Source organism: Leptopilina heterotoma, unplaced genomic scaffold, assembly GCF_015476425.1.
Source record: "Leptopilina heterotoma isolate Lh14 unplaced genomic scaffold, ASM1547642v1 Lhet_33, whole genome shotgun sequence".
NCBI lineage: Eukaryota > Metazoa > Arthropoda > Insecta > Hymenoptera > Figitidae > Leptopilina > Leptopilina heterotoma.
The window spans coordinates 50,114-77,217 of record NW_025111022.1 but is presented as its reverse complement, the minus strand read 5'-3'; the positions used below and the strand labels follow the sequence as shown (position 1 = coordinate 77,217).

The 27,104-nt window shown below is 23.8% G+C and overlaps 1 protein-coding gene across 1 annotated transcript; it reads right to left on the bottom strand.

The window, feature by feature from the left end:
- Positions 1-26,500, bottom strand: LOC122504999 (F-box only protein 32). Its single transcript, XM_043616392.1, has 7 exons — positions 25,920-26,500; positions 5,388-5,437; positions 4,801-4,850; positions 4,294-4,480; positions 3,632-3,807; positions 1,283-1,533; positions 1-1,188 (listed from the first exon to the last, which is right to left on the bottom strand). Exons 1-7 carry the CDS (start codon positions 26,039-26,041, stop codon positions 990-992), a joined length of 1,035 nt encoding a protein of 344 aa, XP_043472327.1. The 5' UTR covers positions 26,042-26,500; the 3' UTR covers positions 1-989.
- Between the last annotated feature and the right edge of the window lie 604 nt (positions 26,501-27,104).

Genomic DNA, 27,104 nt, shown 5'->3' with positions numbered 1-27,104 from the left:
TTGACTTCTTTATTCCTAATTACATTTTCATTTTTAATTAATTTCTTAATTAACTGTATTTTTATTTGGAATTTTATTTTGAAAATTAAATTTTCAAAAATTTAATTTAATTTGAAAAAGAAGAAGTTGATTATAGACGTTGTGATCTTCACTAACGAAAATCGATGCTAAAATTTACAAAAATATTGCAAGCACCAAAACAAGACGATCGGAAATAGAGAAACAAAATCGATACTTCCACAAGGAAGCAATGTACAAGAGCAGTAAATAAAAAGAAGTAATGTCACTGTCTTTGCAGGCCTAACTTACTCGAGAAGAAAATACGAACTTGATTTCGAGATCAATTTGCTAATCGATTAATTCAGAATTCATACTCGATACTTTTCTAACATTTAATCTGGATATTAAGTACAAGATAGAAGATTTATAATTATTTCTCTTTCTCTCTTTCTCTCCTTCCAATGATAAAGATCTCGCTCTTTAATGGCAGGAATCTTTGCCGATAATTTACAAAACAGGATCATTCCTCTAAATACACCTTTAAATACACTCTATCTCCCTCTCGATGAAAGTATTCTTCTCTTTTCGTGAATTCTAATCACAATATTAGGCGAAATTCTCGTGTACGCTTTAAATTGAATTTTTCTCCAAAAAGCGTAATATAGTTTCTTTCTTTCTTTTCTTTTGGACGAGTCACGATAAAGATAAAGCAGACTAGGAGTCACACGCGAAAAATTTAAATTCACTGCCGACAGAAAAAAATATATAATTCAATATATATTTTTTCTTTGATTCTTGGAACGAGTACAATTATAACAATTTGTCTAGAATTTTACTGAGAATAATTTAAAAGTGAATCATTCATCGGCAGTTTCTATAATACGATTCAATCAATCATTCATACTTTCTTTCTTTCTCTCTTTTATTTTCTGATGTGTAATTGTTTCTGCTCAATGTTTTAAACAAAAAGCATTTGAAAATTAAATTGTTCACAGCGAAAAGAACTTTAAGAAAGTTTGTGGTGGAATCGGAACGTGGAGTGTGGTTTGATCAACGTCAGCTAATTTCTCTTGAAAGGCCGGATCTTGATCGGCGATGCATGGATGGCCCAATGATCGCCAAAATAAACAACGGCAGTTACGACATAATTGAATCATTTCTGCATATTCCTCTCGAAGACCAAAAGACCTGGGGGAGAAAATTAATTTATTCTTTCACTGTACTTGAAAATAAAATGAAAAATATATGAAATTAATAGTTTTAGTGAATAAAAAATACACACTTTCGGGCAATCGTAAATAAAGTCTTCCAGTCTTGACCGGGATTTTTTTGTCGAGTTGTTGCTATTTGCTGTGGCGTAAAATGATACTGAGCGAGTTCACGCCAAATTCTTTGCTCCTGAGCAAGGACAGCGAGATGTTCGCAAGCCTCGGATGATGCTTCAATGTCGCGTGGATCACTTAATCTAAGTAGCACTTCTCGTCGACATTCTGCTGGTAAATCGGACCATTGTGGATGTTGCTCCTCGTCGGGCTGCGCAAATTTATTCATATTAATTCCCAATATTTGTAATTAATTAATTATATCTCAATTATTTATTTATTCCAACATTTAAGCATATGAATTAAATTAATATTTTATTAATTATTTGTATTAATATTATAGCCTAATTATTATATAATTCTAAATTATTCGACTTGTTTTTGAATAAAATCTGTTGAAAATTTTTCCAAGTTTTCTTAACTAAAAAAAATGCCATAAAAATTTCAGATTTTCCGCAGAATTCAGGGTGGAGCACAAAAATTGGATTTTGTTTTTCTCTCACTTTTCCCTTATTTAAAAACAAAATTTTGACTTTTTCCCTGACTCTAAAGAAAATTTTGTTTCGCTCTAAAAATGATTTTATATATAAGAAAATGTTTCTAATACATTTATTTGTGATTACTTTCAATTTCAAAATTATTCGAAACATTAATAATTTTTTTTTATATAAATATTTAATTATTATTATTACTTTTCCAAAGGAGTCAAGATTTTCCAAAATTTTGAATTCAAAACGTTGCAAAATTCAATTTATTATGAAAATTTCAAACTCAATTCAACCAAATTTCAATTATTTATTGAATTTTTGAAAAAAATTGTTCTCTTAATAATTTATAGTAATTATAATAATTTATGTAAATTATAAAATTTTTTTTATGTTCAAATAGCAACTTAATTTTTAATAATTTATGATTCAAAATTTAAATAAACTTCTATAAAAGAATTTAATTATTTTCAATAAGATTTTAATTCAATTCCGTGAAAATTTTCAAGTATTCAATTATTTATATAAATAATACAATTTTTTGCAGCAATTCAATTATTTTTAAAAATTTTAATTTAAAATTCTTCATAGGAATTTAATTATTTTCAAAAATGTTAAAACTCTATAGAAGAAATGAATTACATTCAATACGATTTTAATTAAATTCGTCGAAAAAATTGACGAGAACTCAATTATTTTTATAAACAATAAAATTCTTCGCAGAAAGTCAATTATTTTCAATACAATTTTATTAAAATTTCTCGACATAATTCAATGATTTTTAAAAATTTTAATAAAATTCTTTGTAGGAATTCAATTATTTTCAAAAATGTTAAAATGCTATAGAAGAATTGAATTACTTTCAATACGATTTTAATTAAATTCGTCGAAAAAATTGACGAGAACTCAATTATTTTTATAAATAATAAAATTTTACGCAGAAAATAAATTCTTTTCAATACAACTTTAATAAAATTTCTCGACAGAATTCAATTATTTTTAAAAATATATATAAAAGTCTATATAATAATTGAATTATTTTTAATACAATTTTAATTAAATTCGTCGAAAAAATTTGCAAGAATTTTATTATTTTCATAAATAATTAAATTCTTTGCAGAAATTCAATTTTTCTCAATGCAATTTTAGTAAATTTCTCGACAGAATTCAATTATTTTTAAAAATTATAATATAATTTTAGTAAAATTCTTGTCAGGAATTGAATTATTTTCAATATATTTTTAATTAAATTCTTCAAAACAATTTAATTATTTTCAAAAATTTCCATAAAATTCAATGTAAGAATTAAATTATTTTAGATGCAACATTAGAAATTTTTACAAAAATTCCAAAAGTAGTATAAAAAGTTATCAAAAATGTTATCTTTCAAAATATAAAAAAAATTCACAAATTAACGCAAAATTATGTCAAATAAATTAATTTCTAAATTTCTTTTCTTTTTCAAAGTTCATCACTTTAAAAAAAATTCAATAAAAATGAGGCTTTTAATATTTTCACAACTTGATGAACTCCAAATATCAGATTTTTAAAAATCGATTCGAGAAAATGAATCCTTTCTCCAATACTTTTGATAAAATTCCTCGACTTTTCTCTTATTTGTGTCAACCCTGAAAATCGTATCAACACTGAAATTTTTCCAGACAAAAAAGTTTACACAAAATTTGAAGAGAAAAATAATTTCTCTAAAGACGTTTCTTCTAAATTATTTATCATAAACTTGGCGAAGTTCACGTCCCATAATATCTTGAAAGTTCAAATGAAACAGATGATGATTTTTCTAAAGAGAAAAATTCTAATCACAACCTGTGTAATAGTAATCGACGAGGCGATATGCAAAATTCGCTCGAGAGCTGCTTTATGTTTCTCCCACAAAATGACTGAACCCAGAGCTCTGCCTCCCCAACAGCAACCAGCGCTGAAGGCTCGAACCCTCTCTATAAGTCGTCTTAATTTTCCAGTTTGTTGTTGCGATAAGGACACTGCAAAAAATCCAAAAAAACGAAAATTAATTCAAGTAGAAAAAATAATTTCCTCCTAATTTATCCCCAAAGTTCCGAACGTTCAAATAAATTACATGCTCTTCAAAATTAATGTTTTCTTGCAATAATATTGCGCCACGTATTGAAAATAATTCTTAAAGCTTTTAAATATTTGGAAATATGTAAATAAAATTCTAAATAGTTTTGTTTTTTATAGAGTCGAAATTTTTTGCCAAAATATGAATAAATATTCACATTGGCAAAAAAATTCGTTTATTTGAACATTCAAAAGCTGTGGATCATCTAGAAAATTAATTTCTCTTTTCTAAAATCGAAAACACCAACTTTAGACAAAATTAAATAAAAATCGTAGTCAGTATTAAAAAGAAGAAGATTTGCAGTAAATTAATTATACTTTTCCGCGCATATTATCGCAATTAACAGCAATAAATAAACGATCATCAATTTTCGTATTCAATTCAATACCTTCTAATGCAACTTCCTCGAGCATGTTAAAAAGAACACGTTGGGCACATCCGCTAAGCCCTCCCATCCTGTGGCTCACAAGCAAATCTAAGAGTCTGACGATATAATTGAAGCGACGACAGTCATGAACAGCTGATAAGAAATCGAGTCTCTTCAAGGCGTCACTCAAACCATTGAAACCTGCAATCTGTAAATATAAAACAAAATTACAGGAAATGAAACATCCTGGAGACGAAAGTCCTCAAAATTAAGGGCTTAAGAATACATTTTTATTTTCTTTTTAAAGAAATCCTTGTACACCCTTTTGAAAAAATCAAAGGGGAGATTTTGATAATAGTTTCTCTAATTCCTATATTCTTCAACTATTCCCCCAAAATTGCTCGATCGACCTTCTCCATTCACACTCGCACTTGATGATTGATTCTCATTTTTCCTTCCTCATTTTTTTTTCTTTTTTAGGACAAGAAATCTAAAAATATTCTCTCAGACAGATCGGAAGTCACTCACCTCTCGGGTGCATTTCAGAGTGATGTGACAGTGCGGCTGGACGGCATTTTCTAAAATTGGAAAAAAATACATTAAAAGTCTAAAAAGAAATTTTTTATAAATGGAAAATAAATACGAGGCAATTATTTTAAGAGAGGAGGGATTTTTTTTGTTTTATTGAGTATGAACAGCCGGATTGTGTACGAGTTAAAAAATTTCTCCTTAATAGCATCAAATCTCTTTTGAAAGGAAAAGGAAGGAACAAATTGTTTTTAGAGTATTTTTTTCTATTCTATTAAGTCTGTATTTTTACTCTATTTTTTAATCTATTTTTTATTCTATTTTTTACTTTATTTTTACTCTTTTTTTTTATTATTTTTTTACTCTATTTTTTACTTTATTTTTACTTAATTTTTTCCAAATTAAGAAAAGTAATTTTACTAGACTCATGAATGTGAAAAAAGTTTGACATTAAAAATTCGAATTCTTAAAAAAAAATTTTTTTTGACAAAAATTTCGAAACAGTGAAAATGATACATTAATGTGCCTTGATTACAAAAATGTTAGAAATATTTTTTTTTTAATTAACACTCATTTATTCAGCTTACCTTTCTTCTTCTCCTTTTCCTTCTCCTTTTTTTCACCTTCCTTTTCCCCACTGGAAGTAAACAACAACTTTATTATTAACTCATCTCCATAATCATCTAATTTATATTGTTATTAAAAAATATCAAATTATTTATTGCGTAGTAGTAATAATTAGTGATTAACTATTATCAGTGTATTAAAATAATTACTTGTAGAAAATAAGTAATTATTAGTAGAAAATAACTAATAATTAATTATTTACCAGTAATTTTAGTAATTAATTATTATTAGTAAAAAATTACTAATTAGTAGGTAGTAAAAAAATTTTAATTTAGAAAATTTTTATTTGTTTCAAAAAATTCAAATAAATTATTTCTCTGGGTGTAACAATTATTTATTTAGCAGTAATTCTAGTAATTAACTATTATTGGTAGAAAATTACTATTTAGTAGTAGAAAATAACTTATGAGTAAGAAATAACTAATAATTAGTAGAAAATAATTATTTAGTAGTGATTATTTGTAGAAAATAACTAAGAAAATAGTCAAATTAAACTAATTAAATTAGTTATGGAAAATTTTAGTGAATTTGGCCCAACTTTATAGTGAATTTCATTAATAACTGGCCATTTTTATCTATGTTTTATTAGAAAAAATATGTATTACTAATAATTGAAGCAGTGACTAACTTTTTACAATCAAATTAATTATCTTTATAAATAATTCAACTTCAGAGAGTAAATTAAAAATAACTTGTAAAAAAACTTATCTCTTTCAATTCGAATTCGAAAGAAAATTAGAATTACTAAACAAAATAGTAAATTTTACTATAAAAATTAGTGAGTATTCTTATTAATCTGAATCAGTGGCTCAATCAATTTTCACTAATTCAAATTTAGAATGTAAATAAAAAAATTGTTAATTCAAATAAGCAAACAAATAAAAATTAAAAATAAAAACAAATACACATAAATTTAAATAAAAAGTCCGAAAATAAAATTACGTAAATAAAAATGCAAAAATAAAAAATGAAAATAAATGTAAATAAAAATTAAAAACTATAGAAAAATGTAAATAAGAATTCAAAAATAAAAAGAAACAAATGAAAATGCAAAAAATAAAAAATATAAATAAAAAATTAAAAACTCAAGAATAAAATTACTTAAAGAAAAATTTCAAACTAAGAAAATGTAAAAAAAAATTCAAAAATAAAAATACGTTAATAAAAATGTAAAAATTAAAAATATAAATAAAAATTCAAAAATGTAAAAAAAATTCAAGAATAAAAAAATGCAAACAAAACTATAAGAAGAAAAATACAAAATACTAAAAATCGCAAAAATTCTTCCATACACTACAAATGAAACAATACAATCGAAAGTAAAATTAATTTTTCCAATTGACTACACCAACTGCGGGACATTTCTGAAAGACAACAATCTATAATGAAACGATAACAGCAATAAGCAGCTCACACATAGACAATTTGAAAATAATATTAATTTATAGTATAACCAATTGTTTCATGAAAAAAAAAAAAAAAAAAAAAAAAAAATGTTTGCCTTTCGAAAGGCGGAAACCGTTCGGGTTGACCTAGCATAGTGAAAATTGGAAACAATTCTAACCGCGTGCGTGAAGGTTTGACGTCATTTTCTCATCGCGCATCGCTGACTGAATGTGTGCATCATGAAAAGAATTCGTAAATAACTAAATATGAAATGTGCACATGAAATTCCCATTTCAGTATTCATACACATATTATATATTTATCTACTGTTTCAGAAACTATTAAAAATTGCGCGGAAAAGAATTATTTGCCAGCAGGTATACAGTTACAATTATGTGTATTGAAAAATGTATAAATGAAAAATTTATATACCCAAGAAGAAAAATTATCGCAAATAACTCAAAACTATGTTAGTAAAGAGAATTGTTCAAAAAGTCAATTGTTTCTTTATTTATTTTTTTTTTACTATTCTTCAAATCAAATCGATAAACTGCTATACAGATAATTGAAAAGTGATTTTCATTTTCATTCTTCACAATATTTTCGAGGCTATTGTTTCAGAACTGAATTTTAAAACAAGTGATAAAAAAAATTCTGAACGAAATATTTTTGTAATTTACAAATATTTTCAAAAATTTGTCACTGAAATAAAAATCAAAAATAAATTATATATTCGAAAAGTAATTATTTTTTAAAATCACTCTTGGTCCAATATTATTATAATAGTATTTGAACTTTTGAAAAAGAAAGAAAGAAATTTCGATGGTTTCAACATTATAAAAATTTTACGGACATTAAAACTAGACTAAATTTCAAATCTAATCTAAAATTTTTCCGAATTTGCTTCCAAATTTTCTCCATTAAACGAAATTAATTTATTTCTCTTTAGATTTCGAATTTTATTATATAAAAAATATTGAGACAGGATATTTTTATTAATTCTTTGAATTTCAATTTTATTTGCAAAATATTGTTTCTTATAATGAAAAAAATAATTTTTAATTAAATCAATTTTGAAAAATATTACAATTATTGTAATATTTTTCAATTTACTCTAGTAATTTTTGAAAATATTGGAGTAAAAAAATATTTTCTTCATTTGAAAGTTCAAAATTTTAGGAAAGTAAATGAACGCGACAAAAAAATTGATAACGCTCAAAAGAACGAAATATTTATTTAACATAAAAAATTACCAGTTGCAATAAAACTCAAAAAAACGTAAATTAAACAATTTGAAAAAGAAGGAAAGTAATTTCGTTCATTTGAACGTTAAAAATTTCGAGAACATAATTTTTGATTTTTATTTTAGTGAGTAATGAAAATATTTATATTTCAAAAAAATATTTTCATACGAGCGTTTAGGGTTTTTTTTTTGAAAAATAAATTTACTGCACGAAAAGCGACTTGATTTCAAATTTTTTTTTCCCGAAAATTATTCTCATCTTTAGAAAAATTATCCTCTTTTCCTACTCTCAATTCTAAACGTGACACAATTCCCAATTTAAATAGAACGAAGACTACGAAAACTTGAAACAAATTATTATTCAAAGAGTGGAAAGTTTTGTCACACGGAAAAAAGAGAATTGAGATAAAAACTAAATTTTCAATAGTCTTTTAGAATAGAAAAAGAAAATAGATAATTTATAACAATTCTATCACTCAAGGAATTTAATTAAAATTGTATTGAAAATAAATAAATTATTTTGAAGAGAATTTTATTAAAAATTTTAAATATTATTAAATTCTCTCGAAGAATTATATTAAAATTGCATTGAAAATAAATTACTTCCTTCCTGTGCAGTAGTTTGTTATTAATAAAAGTAATTGAATTCTCGCTCGAAGAATTTCATTAAAATTTTTGAAAATATTTATTTTTAGTAATTTAGAATATGTTAAAATGTGAATTTTTTAAATTTTGAATTGGAAATTATTAAAAAATACCTTCCAGGACTACTTTAGTAAAAATTGTAAAACTTAAAAAATTAGAAAATTTAAAAAACTTATTAAAGGAAATAGTAGAATTTTACTATAAGAATTATTGGAAATTTTTACTGATTTAATTAGTGGATTTTTCGCTAATTCAAGTTTAGAGATGATCGTGAAGAAAAGTGAGAAAAAGTAAAGAAAAATTGACTGAAGAAAATTTTCATCAATACCTGAATTATTATTAGAAGCGGAACAAGTTTTTTTTCTTTTTTTTTTGAGCAAAATTGCAAAATATTAACGAAGAGCAAAGAAAGTGACGAATAGCAAAAGAAACTGTGAAGGCATATTATAAAGAGCTAGAAGATGCTATCGAGCCTATGCGATATATGTATGCAATCAAGTGGGCAATGACCGCAAAAAAGCTTCGCTGCTTCTATATATGTATGTGTACCTTAATCTTGTGGTCAAGGCAACGACAATCTTAAAACACGCAAACAATAGCAATTCAAAAACCTGTTTTCAAATTCTCTTTTTGGAAAATTAAACCTTTAAACTACTATCTCTATACCAAATCATATGAATCAGTTCAAATTTTTACTAATATTCCCTTTTCAATTTTTAAATAAATGACAATTTTTTTGTCATCACTTAATTTTTTTTCTGCTTTAACTATTAAATATTTTAACTAAAAAGCAGTTCAAATTTGAATTTCATTCTTAGAAAATAATTTTTTCTCAATTTTAAACGTCAAAAATTCTTTAACTGTTTCAAAAAATTCTTTTTAATATTTCATGTCCCTGCGAAGTTAGCGTCGACTTCTAGCGTCGAAAACTATCATTTTCACTTTTTATAGAAGTCACTAATTTTCATTTTTTCATTCATTTAATTTTTAATTAATTTTTAATTAATTTTTAATTAATTTTAAAAAAGTATCAAAAAGTAACGAAGAATTTTATAAAAATTATTAAATAATTGATTTCTTTCGACAAGTTTTATGCAAACTATAATTTAAATAATTATTCAATTATTTAAATTAGAGTTTGCATAAAATTGAAAGCCTGTGTTGCATTTTATTAAATTTTTTTGAAAACAATATGATATTTATGAAAATAATTGAATTTTGCAAAAAATTTTATTAAAATGCACCAAAATAATTGAATTTTCGGGAATGATTTTGTTATTTATCGACATAATTGAATTCTTTCGAAGAATTATTTATGTAAATAATTGAATTTTTGTCAAGAATTTTATTAAAAGCTTTTTAAATAATTGAACCTCTACTGTGAAAAATTCAATTATTTTTTAAAATTTTAATAAAATTCTTAGCAAACTATTATTAAATTATTTTCATAAATAATAAAATTCATCGCAGGATTTCAATCATTTTTAATGCAATTTTACAGGAATTGCTCAAAAAATGTAATTTTTCTTAAAAATTTAATTTCAATTCCTCGAAAAAATCAATTATTTAAAAAAATTTTTTTTTTAAATTCTTTTTCACAGAAATTCAATTATTTCCAAATATTCTTTTTCAATTATTCTTTTAGATTTTAATAAAATTCTTGCCAAGAATTCAATTATTCCTTAGAAGAATTTTATTATTTATGAAAATAATTGAATTTTTGCGATAAATTTTATTAAAATGTTTAAAAATAATTAAATTTCCGTGGAAAAGTTGGTAATTTTTCAAAATAATTAAATTGTTTATAAGAATGTTATAAAAATTGTTTTATATAATTAAATTTTTCAAAATATTATTAAAATTAAATTTTAAATAAATGAATTCTTGTGGAAAACTTTATTTGTGAAAATAATTGAATTTTTCTATAAATTAATTTAAAAATGGTATTAAAAATAATTGAAATCCTGCGATGAATTTTATTATTTGTGAAAATGATTGAAATAGTTGCTAAGAATTTTATTACAGTTTTAAAAAATAATTTAATTCCTGAGAAGAATTTTATTGTTTATGAAAATAATTGAATTTTTATGAAAATGTTTAAAAAGAATTGAATTTCTGTGAAAAAATTGGTTATTTTTGAAAATAATTGAATTCTTCATAAGAATTTTATGAACATTGTTTTAAATAATTAATTTTTCGAAATGTTTTTGAAAATGCTAAGTATTCTATATAAATTGAATTCCTGTGGATTTTTTATTATTTATGAAAATAATTGAATTTTGGATGAATTTAATCAATTTTTTTTTTAATAATTGAATTATTTTACGAAATTTTCTGACAATATTAAATTTTGAAAATAATTGATTTTCGAATATTTTTTGAAAATAATTGAATCGTTTTAAAGAATTTGATTACAATTTTTAAGAATAATTTTTTTTTTCTAAAAAAAACAGAAATAGTAGCTTTTAGTTTCTGAAATCTAAAAAAGTACCCAAATAGTAGCATAACGTAAAAAAGTAGTAAATAGTAGGTTTTAGTAGATGAGTGCAAAGCCTGAAAATTAGAAAAAAGTTCAGGACAATTTTTTAATCACTTTTGAAATAATTATTCTTTTCGTCTTCGAGGGAAAACATTATTTTTTGCTATTTTTAGGGACCAGAAATTTTTCTTGAGACACACAGTTGAAAATTTCAGGCTTTATTATTGAAAATCATTGCACGAGAAATGAAAGAGGAAAAATTTGAAAACAACTTTTACTGCTTTATACGCATATTAATCATATAAATGACGAAAACAGAAAAATGAAATATATTAACACCAGAATATCGAAAATTAATCCATTTGAATAAAATATTTTTAATTTGAACAAAATTTCGAAAGTGTTAGATAAGATATAATATAGAAAATTGTGCAATAAAAATAACCTTTCGGTATATGTGGCCCTTTCACTTCGCCATGCGGTAATTTTAAATATGATAGCGACAAATTCTTTTTTCAACATTGATACTTCATACTCTCGTACGTCAACTTTCGGATTTATTTTACAATCTGCAAATTTTTATAGTTATTTCTCTAAATCCAAATTACTGAGAAAATTCAGTCACATTAATTCACATCAGCAAGAGAATATTCACTAATTTAGTAAAATTTTCAGTAAATATTAAAAATTAATAAATAAAAATATTTTTAGTAAAAAGTTCCAATTATTTGTTTGTAAAGAAGTGAAAAACAACTGATCATTAAAGAATAAACGTCGCATCAAAGCTGATCGAAGCGGTGTTTTCTTAAAGAACAACCTTTTTCTCGGTCTGTTTAACGTACACCCACGTTCTTAATTTTTTTTCTTTCTTGTCTTTTTTCTCTTTAGTTTCTTCTCCCTCCCCGCGCGATTTAATTTATCGAGTCAAAGCATAAGAGCTAGTTTGTGAGTCGGGGGGAAAATAAGAATCTGTACACGATTTTATCTCTGCGCACAACAAACGACTCGACAAGAAAACCTATCGCAAAAGAACTTGCCCAGTCCAATCAAGTTTCGATCAAGGTCAAAAGAAATTTTCATTCCGCTCGCGTTCGCCAAAATGTTCTCATAATTTTTTTTTATTATGCTTGCATTAGACTTTAATGCTCGCTTTAATGATAATTACGTTCGATTGCATTGTAACTGTATTAGAATCCACTGTATCTAAATTAGAAACTTCATTTAAAAATTCACTTAATTTAAATTGGATAATAAATGATTAATAATAATTAATAATTAATATATTAATAAATTATTGTATTAGATACAATTTTATTACTTGTTTATTATGAAATAAATATTTATTTCAATCGAATAATTTTTATATCATTTTCATTTAAATCAAATTAATTTTATTTGAATAATTTCAAAATTCGGGGCAAATATTATTTAATTGACTTAAATTGAAAATTATTTTGTTGAAATGAAACAAGGAAACACATAATAGAGCATCGAATATTTACTGATACAACAAAAAGAAAATTTATTTGATTCAAATAACCGGCTATTACCAAATAATAACCGTCAAATTAATATTTACTAGAATCAAATAAATCAGGATTGCCACAAAAAATCAATTTTTCTTTTTCCCTGATTTCCAGACAAAATTTTGACTTTTTCCCTGACCGTAAAAAATATTCTGATTCACTCTAAAAATTATAAGATACACAAAAAATGTTCTATTACATTTATTTATGAATTTCTTAAAATTAATATTTAATAATAATAATTATTATTATTCCATAGGAATTAAGATTTACAAAAAATTTCAAATTCAAACCTTTTTAAAATTTAACAACTTATAATAATAAGTTTTCTAATATAATTTAAATTTCCCTAAAATTTTTTAAAAAATATTAAATTATTTACAAAAATCGCAAGAAAACAGTTATTTTTATAAATAATAAAATTTTTCATAGGATTTCAATTTTTTTTAATGCAATTTGAAATGAACTCGAAAAATGTAATTATTTTGAAAATTTTTTTGCAAGAATTCAATTACTTATCACAAATAAAGAAATTCTTCGCTGAAATTCAAATATTTAAAAAATCTACTATTTTAATAAAATTTCTTAAACGAATTCAATTATTATTTAAGAAAAAATTTAATAAAAATCGTTGCAAGAATTTAATTATTTTCATAAATAATAAAATTCTTCACAGGATTTCAATTGTTAAAAAAAAATAAAAATTTTTAATTTTTAAATACATTATAATAATCGTAAGTTTCCTTTCCGTTAGCAAATTATCTGCATTCATTTGTTTGTTTTGAAAATTAAATTTTGTGGGTTAAGTATTGGCATTTTTTATATATTTTTTAATGTCAAACTTTTTAATGTGGAAAATACTTTACTTATTAAATTGTCTCGACTCTTTGGTAAAAAATCTAAAATTATCAAAAATTCGAAAAATTTCAAAAATCCGATTTTCTTAAAATTCAACATTTTTTCTTCTCTTTTATGGGATTTAGCTTCATTATTTTTGTGCTTTTGGAAAATACTTTACCTATTAAATTGTCTCGACTCTTTGGTAAAAAATCTAAAATTATCGAAAATTATCAAAAATTCAAAAATCCGAATTTCTTAAAATTCAACATTTTTTTCTCTCTTTTATAGGATTTAGCTTCATTATTTTTGTGCTTTTGGAAAATACTTTACTTATTAAATTGTCTCGACTCTTTGGTAAAAAATCAAAAATTATTAAAAATTATCAAAAATCCGAAAAAACGAATCTCTTAAAATTCAACATTTTTTCCTCTCTTTTATGGGATTTAGCTTCATTATTTTTGTGCTTTTGGAAAATACTTTACTTATTAAATTGTCTCGACTCTTTGGTAAAAAATAAAAAATTATTAAAAATTATCAAAAATCCGAAAAATCGAATCTCTTGAAATTCAACATTTTTTCCTCTCTTTTATGGGATTTAGCTTCATTATTTTTGTGCTTTTGGAAAATACTTTACTTATTAAATTGTCTCGACTCTTTGGTAAAAAATAAAAAATTATTAAAAATTATCAAAAATCCGAAAAATCGAATCTCTTAAAATTCAACATTTTTTCCTCTCTTTTATGGGATTTAGCTTCATTATTTTTGTGCTTTTGGAAAATACTTTACTTATTAAATTGTCTCGACTCTTTGGTAAAAAATCAAAAATTATTAAAAATTATCAAAAATCCGAAAAATCGAATCTCTTAAAATTCAACATTTTTTCCTCTCTTTTATGGGATTTAGCTTCATTATTTTTGTGCTTTTGGAAAATACTTTACTTATTAAATTGTCTCGACTCTTTGGTAAAAAATCAAAAATTATCAAAAATTCGAAAAAATTCAAAAATCCGATTTTCTTAAAATTCAACCTTTTTTGTTCTCCTTTATGCCATTTAGCTTTATTATTATTTGAATTTTTATTCAAGAGAAAAAATGGAAAACTGAAAAAATTTAGAAACTTTTAAAAATTCCAGGCCTTTTCCATGATTTCCCTGATTTCCAGAAGCCTTTTAAAAATTCCATACCATTTCCATGATTTCCATGATTTCCAGATTCTGTAGGAACCCTGCTTTTGTCTGTCTTTCTTCTAAATTATCGAATTCAGTGATTTCTGGGGTGAATTTGGTTAAGTTGTAAAATGGTTAATTTCTATTTGATTTCGTTTTTTTTGAATGTAGAAAATTTCAAGTAAAACTTTTTTCAGTGTGTAATAATTATTATTTCTTTAAAAAGTATTTAATTTAAAATGGCTTTATAAAATAAGCAATGCAAAAGATGACCCAGATACTAATTGTAATTGTTCTAGCCATAGTTTAAGTCTAGTAATGTAAATTCTATTTAAATTGAGACCATTGAGTGAAATTATTTGAATTTTAGTTAGTTAAATCTCTTTGTTAGGTTATAATAATTATTTCTTTAAAATTTTTTAAATTGTTTAAAATAAGCAGCCCCATACAACATTCCCGCGCGGATAGTTTGGCTAGTAAATTTAATAAAATTCGTTGCAAGAATTCAATTATTTTCATAAACAAAAATATTTCCACAGGAATTCAATTATTTCAAACTGAATTTTCCTAACATTTTTCGAAAAAAATCAATTATTTAAATAGATTTTTATAAAATTCTTCGCAAGAATTCAATTATTTTTATAAATTTTAAAACTTATCGCTGGATTTCAATTATTTTTAATATACAATTTAAAATAAATTCCTCAAAAAAAATGCTATTATTCTTAAATATTTTATTAAAATTCTTTGAAAGAATTCAATTATTTAAAAAAAATTTAATGAAATTCTTTATAATAATTAAATTGTTTTCAATATAACTTTCATACAATTTTTTGAATGAATTGAATTATTTTCATAAATAATATACAATTTTCAAAGAACTTTAATTATTTAAAATACAATTTTAAGTAAATTCTTCGAAAAATATAATTATTTTTAAAATGTTTATTAAAATTCTTTGAAAGAAATCAATTATCAATTATTAATTATTTTTAATAATTTTTGCAAAAGTTCTTCGGGAATTTTCAAATCCATTTGCTTACAATTCAATTTGACCACATATCAATTATTCGGAAACCCTTCTATTAAATATTATTAGAAAATAAAAACTGTAAATAATTTCCAAAAAAATTTAATTAAACTTTTTAAAAAACATTAATTCATACAAAATTGTCAGTTGTTAAAAGTAAGAAAAATTCAAATTTTCAAAGATTTCAATTTGAAACATTTTTAAAATTCAATTATTTCAAAATATTCATGCTGTAATGCTTTTATTATTCAATTATTTATTATCTAAGATTTTAACTGAAATTCATTTTTAAATCAATTTTTATTAGAAAATTCAACAAGAAGTCAATTATTTAAATAAAAAATAAATATTTTATTGAATAATTGAATGTTCTCAAAATTGAATTCTCATAAAGGACTTTATCAACAAATTTTTAAATAATTGAATTTTTTCGACGAACTTTAATAAAATTTTCAAGAATTTGAACATTTTTTTCAATTTTTTGAGGAATTCGATTTAAAATTGTATTGGAAATAATTGAAATTCTGCAACGAGTTTTATTATTCATAAAAATAATTGAATGTCAGTAAAAAATTTTATTATTTATGAAATTTAAACTTGAATAAAATTTGTTTGAAGAATTAAATTATTTTCAAAAGTAATAAAATTCTTCGCAAAAATCCAATTATGTTCAAAAATTAAAAAAAAATGTTCGCCAAAATTTCAAATATCTTTATAAATAATAAAATTCTTCCCCGAAATTCAATTATTTTAGAAAAATTTTAATAAAATTCTTGGGAAAATTTTAATTATTTTCATAAATAATAAAACTCATCGCAGGATTTTAATTATTTTTGACACAATTTTAATCAAATTACTCAAAAAATGTAGGTAATTATTCTCTTAAAAAATTTTATTTAATTTAAAAAAAAAAAATTTTTTTTAAATTAATTAAATTAAATTAAATTTTTTTTTTTATTTATTTATTTTTTTTCCTTTCACAAGAATTCAATTATTTAAAAATTTGTTGATAAAATTCTTTACGAGAATTCAATTTTAACAAACATTTAATTCTTCAATAAATTATTTATTTTTTAATTTAAATAATTAAATTCTTCTAGAATTTTCTAATAAAAATTGATTTGAAAATTATTTACCGAACAATCGATTTATTATTTGTAAAAGAAGTAATTGAATTTTTGTAACGAATTTTATTACATTTCTTTTAAATAATTGAATTCTTGTGAAGGTTTTATTAGGATTTTTTTGTAAATTTTGTCTGGAAATCAGGGAAAAGTCAAGTAAAAATAAAATTAAATATTTGTGGCAACCCTGATTTACTTGAACCAAATTAAATTAGTGTTCCCGCAAAAAGATTTCGTTTCTCCCTAATCAGCGAATGAAATACACTCTTCCCTAATTGCCGCAAACAAATCAAAACCTTAACCTGAAACAAACACAAAATAACCAAACGAAAAAAGAAAATACTTTTTCCCCTTTTCGAATTTATTTGAACGTTAAATAAAATCCGAAAGGAACAATTTGCACCCGCTAACGGGTGCGACCTTGCACCAATGCATTTACGAGGGAAACCTCGTGCACAAAAGGTTATTGCATAATGTGATAGTGTAATTTATTCATGCACGTGCCGAGTTTCGCGAAAGCATTGCGTTTTTTTCTTCATCTAAACTATAAAACAACGAGAGAAAATTAGCCATTTTCTTTGTACCTAATTTATATAGAATATACGCTGCGATATGAAATTGTGATTATTATAACAACATTGCGGGTGCAGTTCATAATCACTCATCTCTCTCGCAGTGCGGTTAAAAAGCTAATATTACACGTGATTTAGTTTTCCGTCGACCTTCAAACTCTTCCGCCGAACAATAGAGAGAAATACACATCTATACACCGTAGATACAATTTCATTTTGCACATATGTTGAATAATAATTGAAAATAAAAATTGAATATATACGAACCGAACATTTATTTTGCGCATTCGCATACGAATAATAATAATAATAATGAAAAAGAAAAAAATTCCACAAAGTACGAATCGAACAAATTGGATTTTATTGTACAAAAGACATGAATTGCGAAAAATTCTAAAGGCGAAAATTTTAGGAATAATTTTCAAAAGAGGCAATAGAAAAAAGCAACAACAAAAAATAATAGTTTAAAGTGAGAAAAAATTTCAAAACTAGTTTTTATTCTAGAAAAACTAGACAAGAATTTTTTTTTAATTTGAAAAGCAGGAGAGCATCACTTTAACAATACGAGTTGCAATTTAAATTTACACCAACAAAGACTAAAATAATCAAAAGTGAATTACGTTTTTCTACCACAAAAATGTGTCACTAAATCTCTAAATTTTAAGCAATCACAGGCTTCGTACTCGATAATTAATTTTAAAAGAGTAACTTAAAGACATAAAAAAATAGCCATGGAAAAATTAAACTTGACGACTTAATTTTTTTATAATTTCTTAATTACGTTCAAAAGTAGAATAATTTTTTAAAATAAATATTTAAATACCTATTTATTTTGTTTACAGGAATTAAAATATTTCAAATGATTTTAATGTAACAGATTTTTGAAATTTAACTATTTCTAAAAATTACAAAAGTAATTCTTTCAAAATTCAATAATTTTTTTGTTGAAATTTAAATAAGTAAAATTATTTCAAACTTTAATCATTTTATTTTATTCAATTCTAAATCAATTCTTATTAGAAAGTTCTACGAGAATTCAATTATTTAAATACAAAAATAATTAATTTATTGAATAATATTGAATATTTCTTAAATTTCAATTCTTACAAAAAACTTTATCAACATTTTTAAAAAGAAAATTGAATTTTTACCAAGAATTGCATTAAAATTTTTAATAATAATTAAATTCATTCAAGAAATGTAATTAAAAATGAATTGAAAATAATTATTGCACTCTAAGCAATAAATTATATCAAATTTATAGGTATTAGATATCAAAATTATATTAGAAATAATTGAAATCTTGCGATGAGTTTTATTATTTATAAAAATAAGTAATTGAATTTCTGTCAACAAACTTTAATAAAGTTTTTAAAATAATTGTATTCTCGAGAAGAATTTAACAAAAATATTTTTAAAGAAATGATTTTTATTAAAAAATTTTATGAAAATTGTGTTTTAATTTTAAAGAATTGAATTTCTTTGAAAATTGTATATTATTTATGAAAATAATTGAATTCTTTCAAAAAATTTATTTATTAAAGTTATATTGAAAACAATTCAATTATTATAAAGAATTTCATTAAAATTTTTTAAAATAATTGATTTCTTTCAAAGAATTTTAATAAAATATTTAAGAATAATTGAATTTTTTTGAGGAATTTACTTAAAATTTTATTAAAAATATGTAATTGAAATCCAGCGATAAGTTTTAATATTTGTAAAAATAATTGAATTCATGCAACGATTATTATTAAAATTTTTAAAAATAATTAAATTTCTATAAGAGGAATTTTATTATTTATAAAAATAATTGAATTCCTATGAGAATAATTTTATAGAAATCTATTTAAAATTTTAAATAATTGATTTTTTCGAAAAATATTAGGAAAATTCGGTTTGAAATAATTGAATTCCTGTGGAAATATTTTTTGCTTATGAAAATAATTAATTGAATGTTTGAGAAGAATTTTATAAACATTTTTTTTAAATTATTCAATTTTTTTAGGAAATTTTTTATTAAAATAGTAGATATTAAAAATCATTGAATTACGAAAAATTTTTGAAAATAATTGAATCATTTTAAAGAATTTCATTAAAATTTTTTGAATTTTTTCCAATAACTATTAAAACTTTTATATTTCAACTGCTAACAAATTTAAAGTAGTGTAAATTCTTAAAGATGGGAAAAAGACCCTAAATTAGCGTCGACGCTCAGCATCGAAAATAATTTTTTGGAAGTTTTTAGAGACGAAAATGTCACTAATTTTGTAATTAAAGTATTTTGAAACTTTACAAATTAATTTTTAATGTTTAAGTAATAATATTAATATTAATGCACTGAAAAAGAATTTATTTGAAACGAATAATCGATTAATTGACTATTATCAATTAAATATTAAATTAAATCAAATAATATTTATTGGAGTCAAATTGGTTCAAATACCATTTAATTGACTCCGATAAATATTATTTGATTCAAGTAAACATTTAATTGATAATAATCAATTAATCGATTATTTGAATCAAATAAATTTTTTTTTCAGTATTATTAACATAATAAGTAAAAGGATAAAGAATGAAAAATCCAAAGATATCGTCAAGGATGTAAAAAAATCTAAACCTAAAATCTACATAATAAATTAATTCAACAAAGTTTAGATAAACTTTTCTCCTTGTGCCATAAAAAAGCAAATATTAAAGCACGACAAGCTTGCGGATTAATACATTTGCCAATTTTCTAGGACGGCAAATAGGATTCAAAGGCTTTTTTCCTACGAATGTGGAGCTTTTCTAATGAATCCCCTACTGGCATCTGTATATACATGAAGCATTTTGAAATCTGAGAGTAAAGCATGAAGATCGAAGAATTGGTGCAGAGAGCTGGGTCATGACCCACTTTTATATACGGGTTGTCCCCGGATTGTCCTTCCAAGGCCGATAATAGTTGCTTATTGAATGCAACCCTTATTTAATATGACAAAAAACTTCTTCAAACTTTTCTATTAGCTCCAACGCGAAAAACAGAAAATTTCGACAAAACCGATTATTATTATTATTTGTCTAAAAACTCAGCTCTCGAGTCGAAAATTTCACTTCGGATTTTTCTGATATTTTTCCGCACTGAAAAAAAAATTTATTTGATTCAAATAACCGATTACTTGTCTATTATTATTTGACTATTATCAATTAAATATTTAATTGTAATCAAATAATATTTATTGGAGTCAATTAAATGAAAATTGAACCAATAATTTCAAAATTAAAGAACTAATTATAAGAATTAAAGATTTAAATATTTTCCCAAAAAAATGCAAACCCTAAAATCGAAGAATCGAAGAATAACAATAAAAGACAAGCCAAGAACGAGAGCAAACTGAATAAAAATTTATAGAAAAGCGATAATCCAATTACCTTCTAAATATTCAAATTAATGAATTCCCCCCCCCCCTTTCGGAATAAGTAATTAATTCATTTTACACATTTCCTTTAAAGAGAAAATTAAATCAATTTAGTTTGATTCAAGTTCTCCATGTATTATTAGAACAATATAAAATTAAAGTATGAATAAAAATCGCTTGATCGAAAATAATTATATACGAGGCGAAAGAAAATATTCTTGAGAAAAAAAAAATTTGTCAGATTCAATTTATCAACATAACGACTAATTCGCTATAAAGTAGGTGAGTCGAACAATTGCCAATTCGTTGAATAATCAAAGACAATATTGTGTTAGACGAAGCTGAATAATGCTCCTAGTTTCACATTCAATATAAATGATATACAATTTAAAGGCAACAGGCAAAAATATAACAATGACAACATAAACAAATATATACATGACACGAAATTATATATTCCAGTGTACACATCTTTCATAAAAAAGCGCTCTTTATATATTAATTTTAAGGGTAAAAAAATTTGGAGAAATTTAATACTCAATCACATAATGTACAAAAATTTACTTTTGTATTTTTTTGTTTCTATTAATTTTGTCTCTATTAATTTATTTAACTAATCTCTATAAATTAATTATATTTTTCTGTTTTTATTAATTTATATTTTTTGGGTGGTATATCAATTACCCACATCTACTAATTTAATTAATTGATCTCTATAAATTAATTATTTTTATATTTTTTTGTTTTTATTAATTTATATTTTTTTATGACTCTATTTCTTTTTTTTTTTTAACTAATCTCTATAAATTGATTATATTTTTATTTTTCTGTTTTTATTCATTTATATTTTTGGGGCGGTATCAATTGCCCACATTATGTCTCTATTAATATAATTAATTGATCTCTGTAAATTAATTATTTTCATATTTGTTTTTCTTTTATTAATTAATATTTTTTTATGTCTCTATTAATTTATATTTATCCACAAATAAAAAATTTATTTAATTTAAATAATCGATTACTTGTCTATAGTCAAATAAATATTTACTTGAATTAAAACATTTTTTTTTGAAAATCAAAACAGAATAGAAAAAATCAAACAAATTGTAATTGAACAAAAAATTTCATTATTTGAAGCAAATACAATTTAACTGACTGAAATAAAAATTATTCGAATAATGTTAAAAATAAAATAAGTTTAACATTTTAGAAAAGAATTAATTTTTTTAATTGTCAAAACAAATATTTTCTAACAAAATTTAAATTTTAATGATATAATAAATAAAATAGTCGTTCATTTGAACTTTCAACTCTTTCGGAACATAATAATTTTTGTTTCAATTGAATAAATTTTGTTTGAATCAAATAAATTTTCTTCGAATCGAATATAAATTTTCCTTTCAGTATATATAAATAGTATAATTATACATTACATTACTCTATAATTAATTATTCTCTTCTATAATTAAGAAATAAATAAAATTTACATAATACTAAAAATAAAATTTCCCCAACAAAAATAAACTTCCAATATTGCAAAAATAAAAAAAAAAAATATTTGCACTCCAAACAAATAAATTCCCTACAGTCACGCAATTGATCTCTGCACATTATACTGTTTTAACATGAATGAGAAAGTAATCAGTTCACAGTTCAATATAATCAACTCGAAGATAAAGATAATTTATTATCAAGCAGCAAAAGTCGAACACCTAATTCTGATTTTAACGAGATATGAATTATATGATATATCGTCGGAGTTTACATAGTTTTATATACCTTCATAAGGAGCTCCAGAAAGCGTAACAGTGAAAATATGTTTCATTCGAGTAAGAGAGAGAGAGAAAAAAAAATCCGTAACTCAAATTTATAAAAAGAATCCAACGGAATCAACTTTTACGGTTTTATGATTTTATTGTCTAATTTTACAGACTTTGATTTCGATTCTTTTGAATAAATATAGAAATTTACGGTGATAAATTTCGCAAAAAAAGGAGAGGGAGAGAGAGAGAAAAAAAAGTGATTTAATACACGTACGTGAAGTTAATTAATTAAAAATATATTTGCACGTAACAGGCACGAAATGAAACTTTACGAAAGTGAATAATCGCCACACTACAGTTTCCGTTGGGAAATCGTTAATTGTGTGTATGTATTTCGTTAACTTAGTTATGTGGTAAAAGTGGTTAAAGTCAATTAATCCTTCACTTTCATCTAATACTAAAATAAAATAAATATTTTTTTTTTAGTACAAAAAAATAGAAAATAAAATTATTATCAAAAAATAACGTCCAAATTGCCGTTCGGGGAAAGAAACGGATAAAAATTTCAAGGCCTTATGACAACTGAGAGAAAAATCTGATTATTTCTTATTTTTATTTACTTTTTATATTTATTTTCTACTCATTTTTTACTTTTTCCTTTTATTTTCTTCTTTTCTTTCTCTTCATTTTTTTCTTTTTTTCTTTTATTTTTATCTATACTTTTATTTATTTCTGAATTTTATTTACTCTCCGCAAATATATGCAGGCGAAAAGTCCACTAATTTAAGTTAGTATAAAATTTTTTTTGTCTCTAAAATTGAGAACGAAAAAAATTAATTTTCAAGTTCCTGTAAACTTCTGAACGTTCAAGTAAACTAAATTTATTTATTTCTTCTTCAAAGTAAAAATTTACTACAAGAATTTTTTGTCTCGTATAACAATAATTAATTATAAAATTTCTAAATGTTAAATTTAGATTAATTTTTATTACAATCAGTAATTTAAGAAAATCTTTTAATGGAAAATATTTTGTTCATTTCAACGTTTAAAATTTTGTGAATCATAATTTTCCCTAAAATTCAAGTGAACGAAATTTCTTTATTTCTTCAAAATTCAAAATATTAAAAAAAAGAAATTATAAAGATTCTAAATTTTTCATTTTGTATTTGGTTTTTACAACAGTCAATAATTTTTTAAACTATTAAATTGGGGGAAAATTCTAAAAATCCAAGCAAAAATATTTAAAAATTCGCTAAAAAAGTAGGTTTTCTTTTTAATTCGTTGAGTATAAACGTTGTGAATTATTTATAATCAACGATTCAGGAAAAAAATATATTTTTCACAAAGAAAATAATAAAATTCTCATTTAAAAATTTTTCTATTCAAAAAATGCTGATCAAAAAAATTTTTTAGTAGTTTTCCAAGCGAAAACAATGAAAAAAAACTGTGCTTAAAAAACCATTTTTTCTTCTAATTGGTTGATTAAAAACGTTGTAAACTTTACTAGATTAATTCAAATACTAAAGAGATAAAAACAAAAAAAAATAAATTTTTCTAAAATTGTAAAAAGTTCTCTTTAAATAAATTTTCATAACTCCATCTGTCAGAAATTTAACAATGACTTATTTTTCTTTCAAGTAATCCAATAACTACATTTTCTCCAGAACTTCATACAAATAATTACTGTCATGAGAAATTCTCAGAGTGACACTGTTTTCCCTAAAATGGAACAAAGAATAATAAAAACTTCGAGGCAAATTACACGAAAAGCGGAAAATATTATTCTCCCAGTGTATAATTTTCAAATTTTTTTCTGACAAAAAACTAAAGAAAGAATTTCCTGGTTGAAAAAATACTACTATCCCAAAAGCAAAAAATTGCCTTCGATCTAAATTTAAAGAAATTACTAAGTAATTTTTTTTCTATTTTAATTTTTCTCTCTTCTCTAATTTTTAACCAATTCTGACAAAAAACTAAAGAGAAAGAATTGCCTGATAGGAAAAAAAATACTTTCCCAAAAGAAAAAAAATTGCCATCGATCTAATTTCAAAGAAATTTCAAAGTTCAATTTTTTTTCTTCTCTAATTTTTACTCAATTCAGACGAAAAAACTCAAGAAAGAATTTTCTGGGAGAAAAAAAATACTTTCCCAATAGAAAAAAAATTGTCTTCTATCTAATTTCAAAGAAATTCCAAAGTAATTTTTTTTCTATAATTTTTAAACGTTTTAACCAATTCAGACGAAAAAAAACTCAAGAAAGAATTTTCTGGGAGAAAAAAGCTATTTTCCCAAAAGAAAAAAATTGCCTTCGATCTAATTTCAAAGAAATTCCAAAGTAATTTTTTTCTCTCTAATTTTTAACCAATTCAGACGAAAAAACTAAAGAAACAATTTCCTTGTAGAAAAAACTATTTTCCCAAAAGAAAAAAGAATTTGCCTTCGATCTAATTTCAAAGAAGTTACAAATGAATTTGTTAAAATAATTACAATCGAAATGTCGGATATTACAATGCGGAAGCAGCGAGGAAAAGAATTTAACTCACTTATGGGAAAATGAAAATCACTCGATTATTACCTGAAAAATCATACAGATAACGATCGTAGTTATATCATTGCGCAAAAGTGAGACTCCTGAGTACTCTGTTTACAATGTACAGCTGTTGCCAAGCGTGCGACTGCGTATAATCAAGAATCCTTCAAACAAAGAAGTCTATCCCGTTGTTTGACGGTTTTTTTTCGTAAAAAAAATAAATTAAACTCGTATTTATGCAATGAAAAAAATACTGCACATCCTTCCTTTAATTACCTTTCGGAACTGTCAATCGCCAGAAAATTCCCTTTTTCCATTTAAATTCCCCTCCTGTCATTTTTTGACAATTTTCTAATTTTAATTTCAATTTTTTAATTTTTTAATTTACGAATTTTAATTTTTTCGATAATTTACTTAATGAATACCAATTAATTAGAATAATGAAGAAACCAATTTTTCTACCCATCGAGAAAATGTTTCGTTTCTCCAAAACAAAAACTCAAATCGAGACAAACAAATAACCAAAGTAACCAAAAAAAAGAAAAGTGAACAAAAGAGACATTTGCGAAAAAAATTACAAAAAACAAAAATGTAAACAAACATTCGAATCCAACTAATCAAACAGCTGTCTTGAAGATTCAGAGAATCATATTTGACGGCGCTGCCATTTTCATAACAAAGAATGGCGCCGGGAATTCAGAATGGTCGAGTCCTAATAAAGAACTCCATTTTTCCAATTCACATCACAATGACAATTAACAATAATAAATTTAAAAAAAATCACTCACCGCATTAAAAGCGAAAGTGTTTTATTATTGGCGCATTCCAGGATCTTCTTTTTTTCCCAGCCTTCAACAGTTTTCACCCATTCCTCGCCTGGACTACGCCAATCTTTCGAGATGAACGGCATTTCTCCTTCCTACGCGCGCGTCGTTTATAAAAATGAAAAGAAAAAATTAAACGGTGAGTTGTCACTGCTTTATTGCGTTTATTCCTTGTAAAGGAAAACGCGAGCAGTTGATAACACAACCGTAATTGGGAACTGTTTAAGGCCGTTTCGCGGAAGCCGAGTATTTGACAGCCCGATACTCAAATGCTCGAAACCTCTCGCTAATGTGCCTCCGACAGCCACACAGATCCACCATCAACCGCGCATGGCTTTGTTTAACTGACGTCACTCTTCAACATCAGCTGTGTTCCCAGTGAGTCTACTGCTGTTGCCATCCCCCTTTCAGACTGAATCAGTTTTTTTTTCTTTTTCTCTCTCTTGTGTGTGTTGAAAAGCGAAAGAGTGTCTTTTCTGCCATCTACACACGATTTATCCAATATCTTCTTATTTTTCTTCACAATTTTCTTCTCTATCGACGATAAATAAAACAGTCTCTGAAAATAAAGAAAAACTATTTAAAAAAAAAAGAAAATACCCAAAAAGAAAAAGAAGTGAAAAGACAGTGAAATACGAATAAAACAGATTTATTCACAATGTTCACAAGTAAACTTTAGAATATATATATAAATTATATATGTACAGGAATCGAATTTTTAAATAATTTCATTTTAGGTAGGTGAAGTTCACAACGTTTACGATCAACGAATTTAAAGAAAATAGAAGTATAAAAAGTTAATATGTAATGAAATGTATTAAAATATATTTCCTGCAACGCGCGAAATTTTTTTTTTGGAAATCCTTTTGCATTGAGCCAAGATTACAAAAAAAAAATTTGACCCCAATCCCAGTGGGGGAACCACCCCATTTGCCTCCCCCATGTAATAAAAATTATTAAAAAATACATTTTTCGCAACGCGAGAAATTTTCTTTTTGGAAATCCTTCTACATTGAGCCAAGATTACAAACAAAAAATTTGACCCGAATCCGAGTGGGGGAACCACCCCATTTGCCTCCCACCATGTAATAAAAATTATTAAAAAATACATTTTTCGCAACGCGAGAAATTTTCTTTTTGGAAATCCTT

Bases quoted from the DNA above. Each gene is read 5' to 3' on its own strand.
- LOC122504999 (XM_043616392.1), bottom strand. From the start codon at position 26,041: ATGCCGTTCATCTCGAAAGATTGGCGTAGTCCAGGCGAGGAATGGGTG. The intron at 4,851-5,387 runs GTAAGCTGAATA...TTCCAATTTTAG, and splicing joins GGAAAAGGAGAAGAAGAAAG to AAAATGCCGTCCAGCCGCAC. The intron at 4,481-4,800 runs GTGAGTGACTTC...TTATATTTACAG, and splicing joins CTCTGAAATGCACCCGAGAG to ATTGCAGGTTTCAATGGTTT.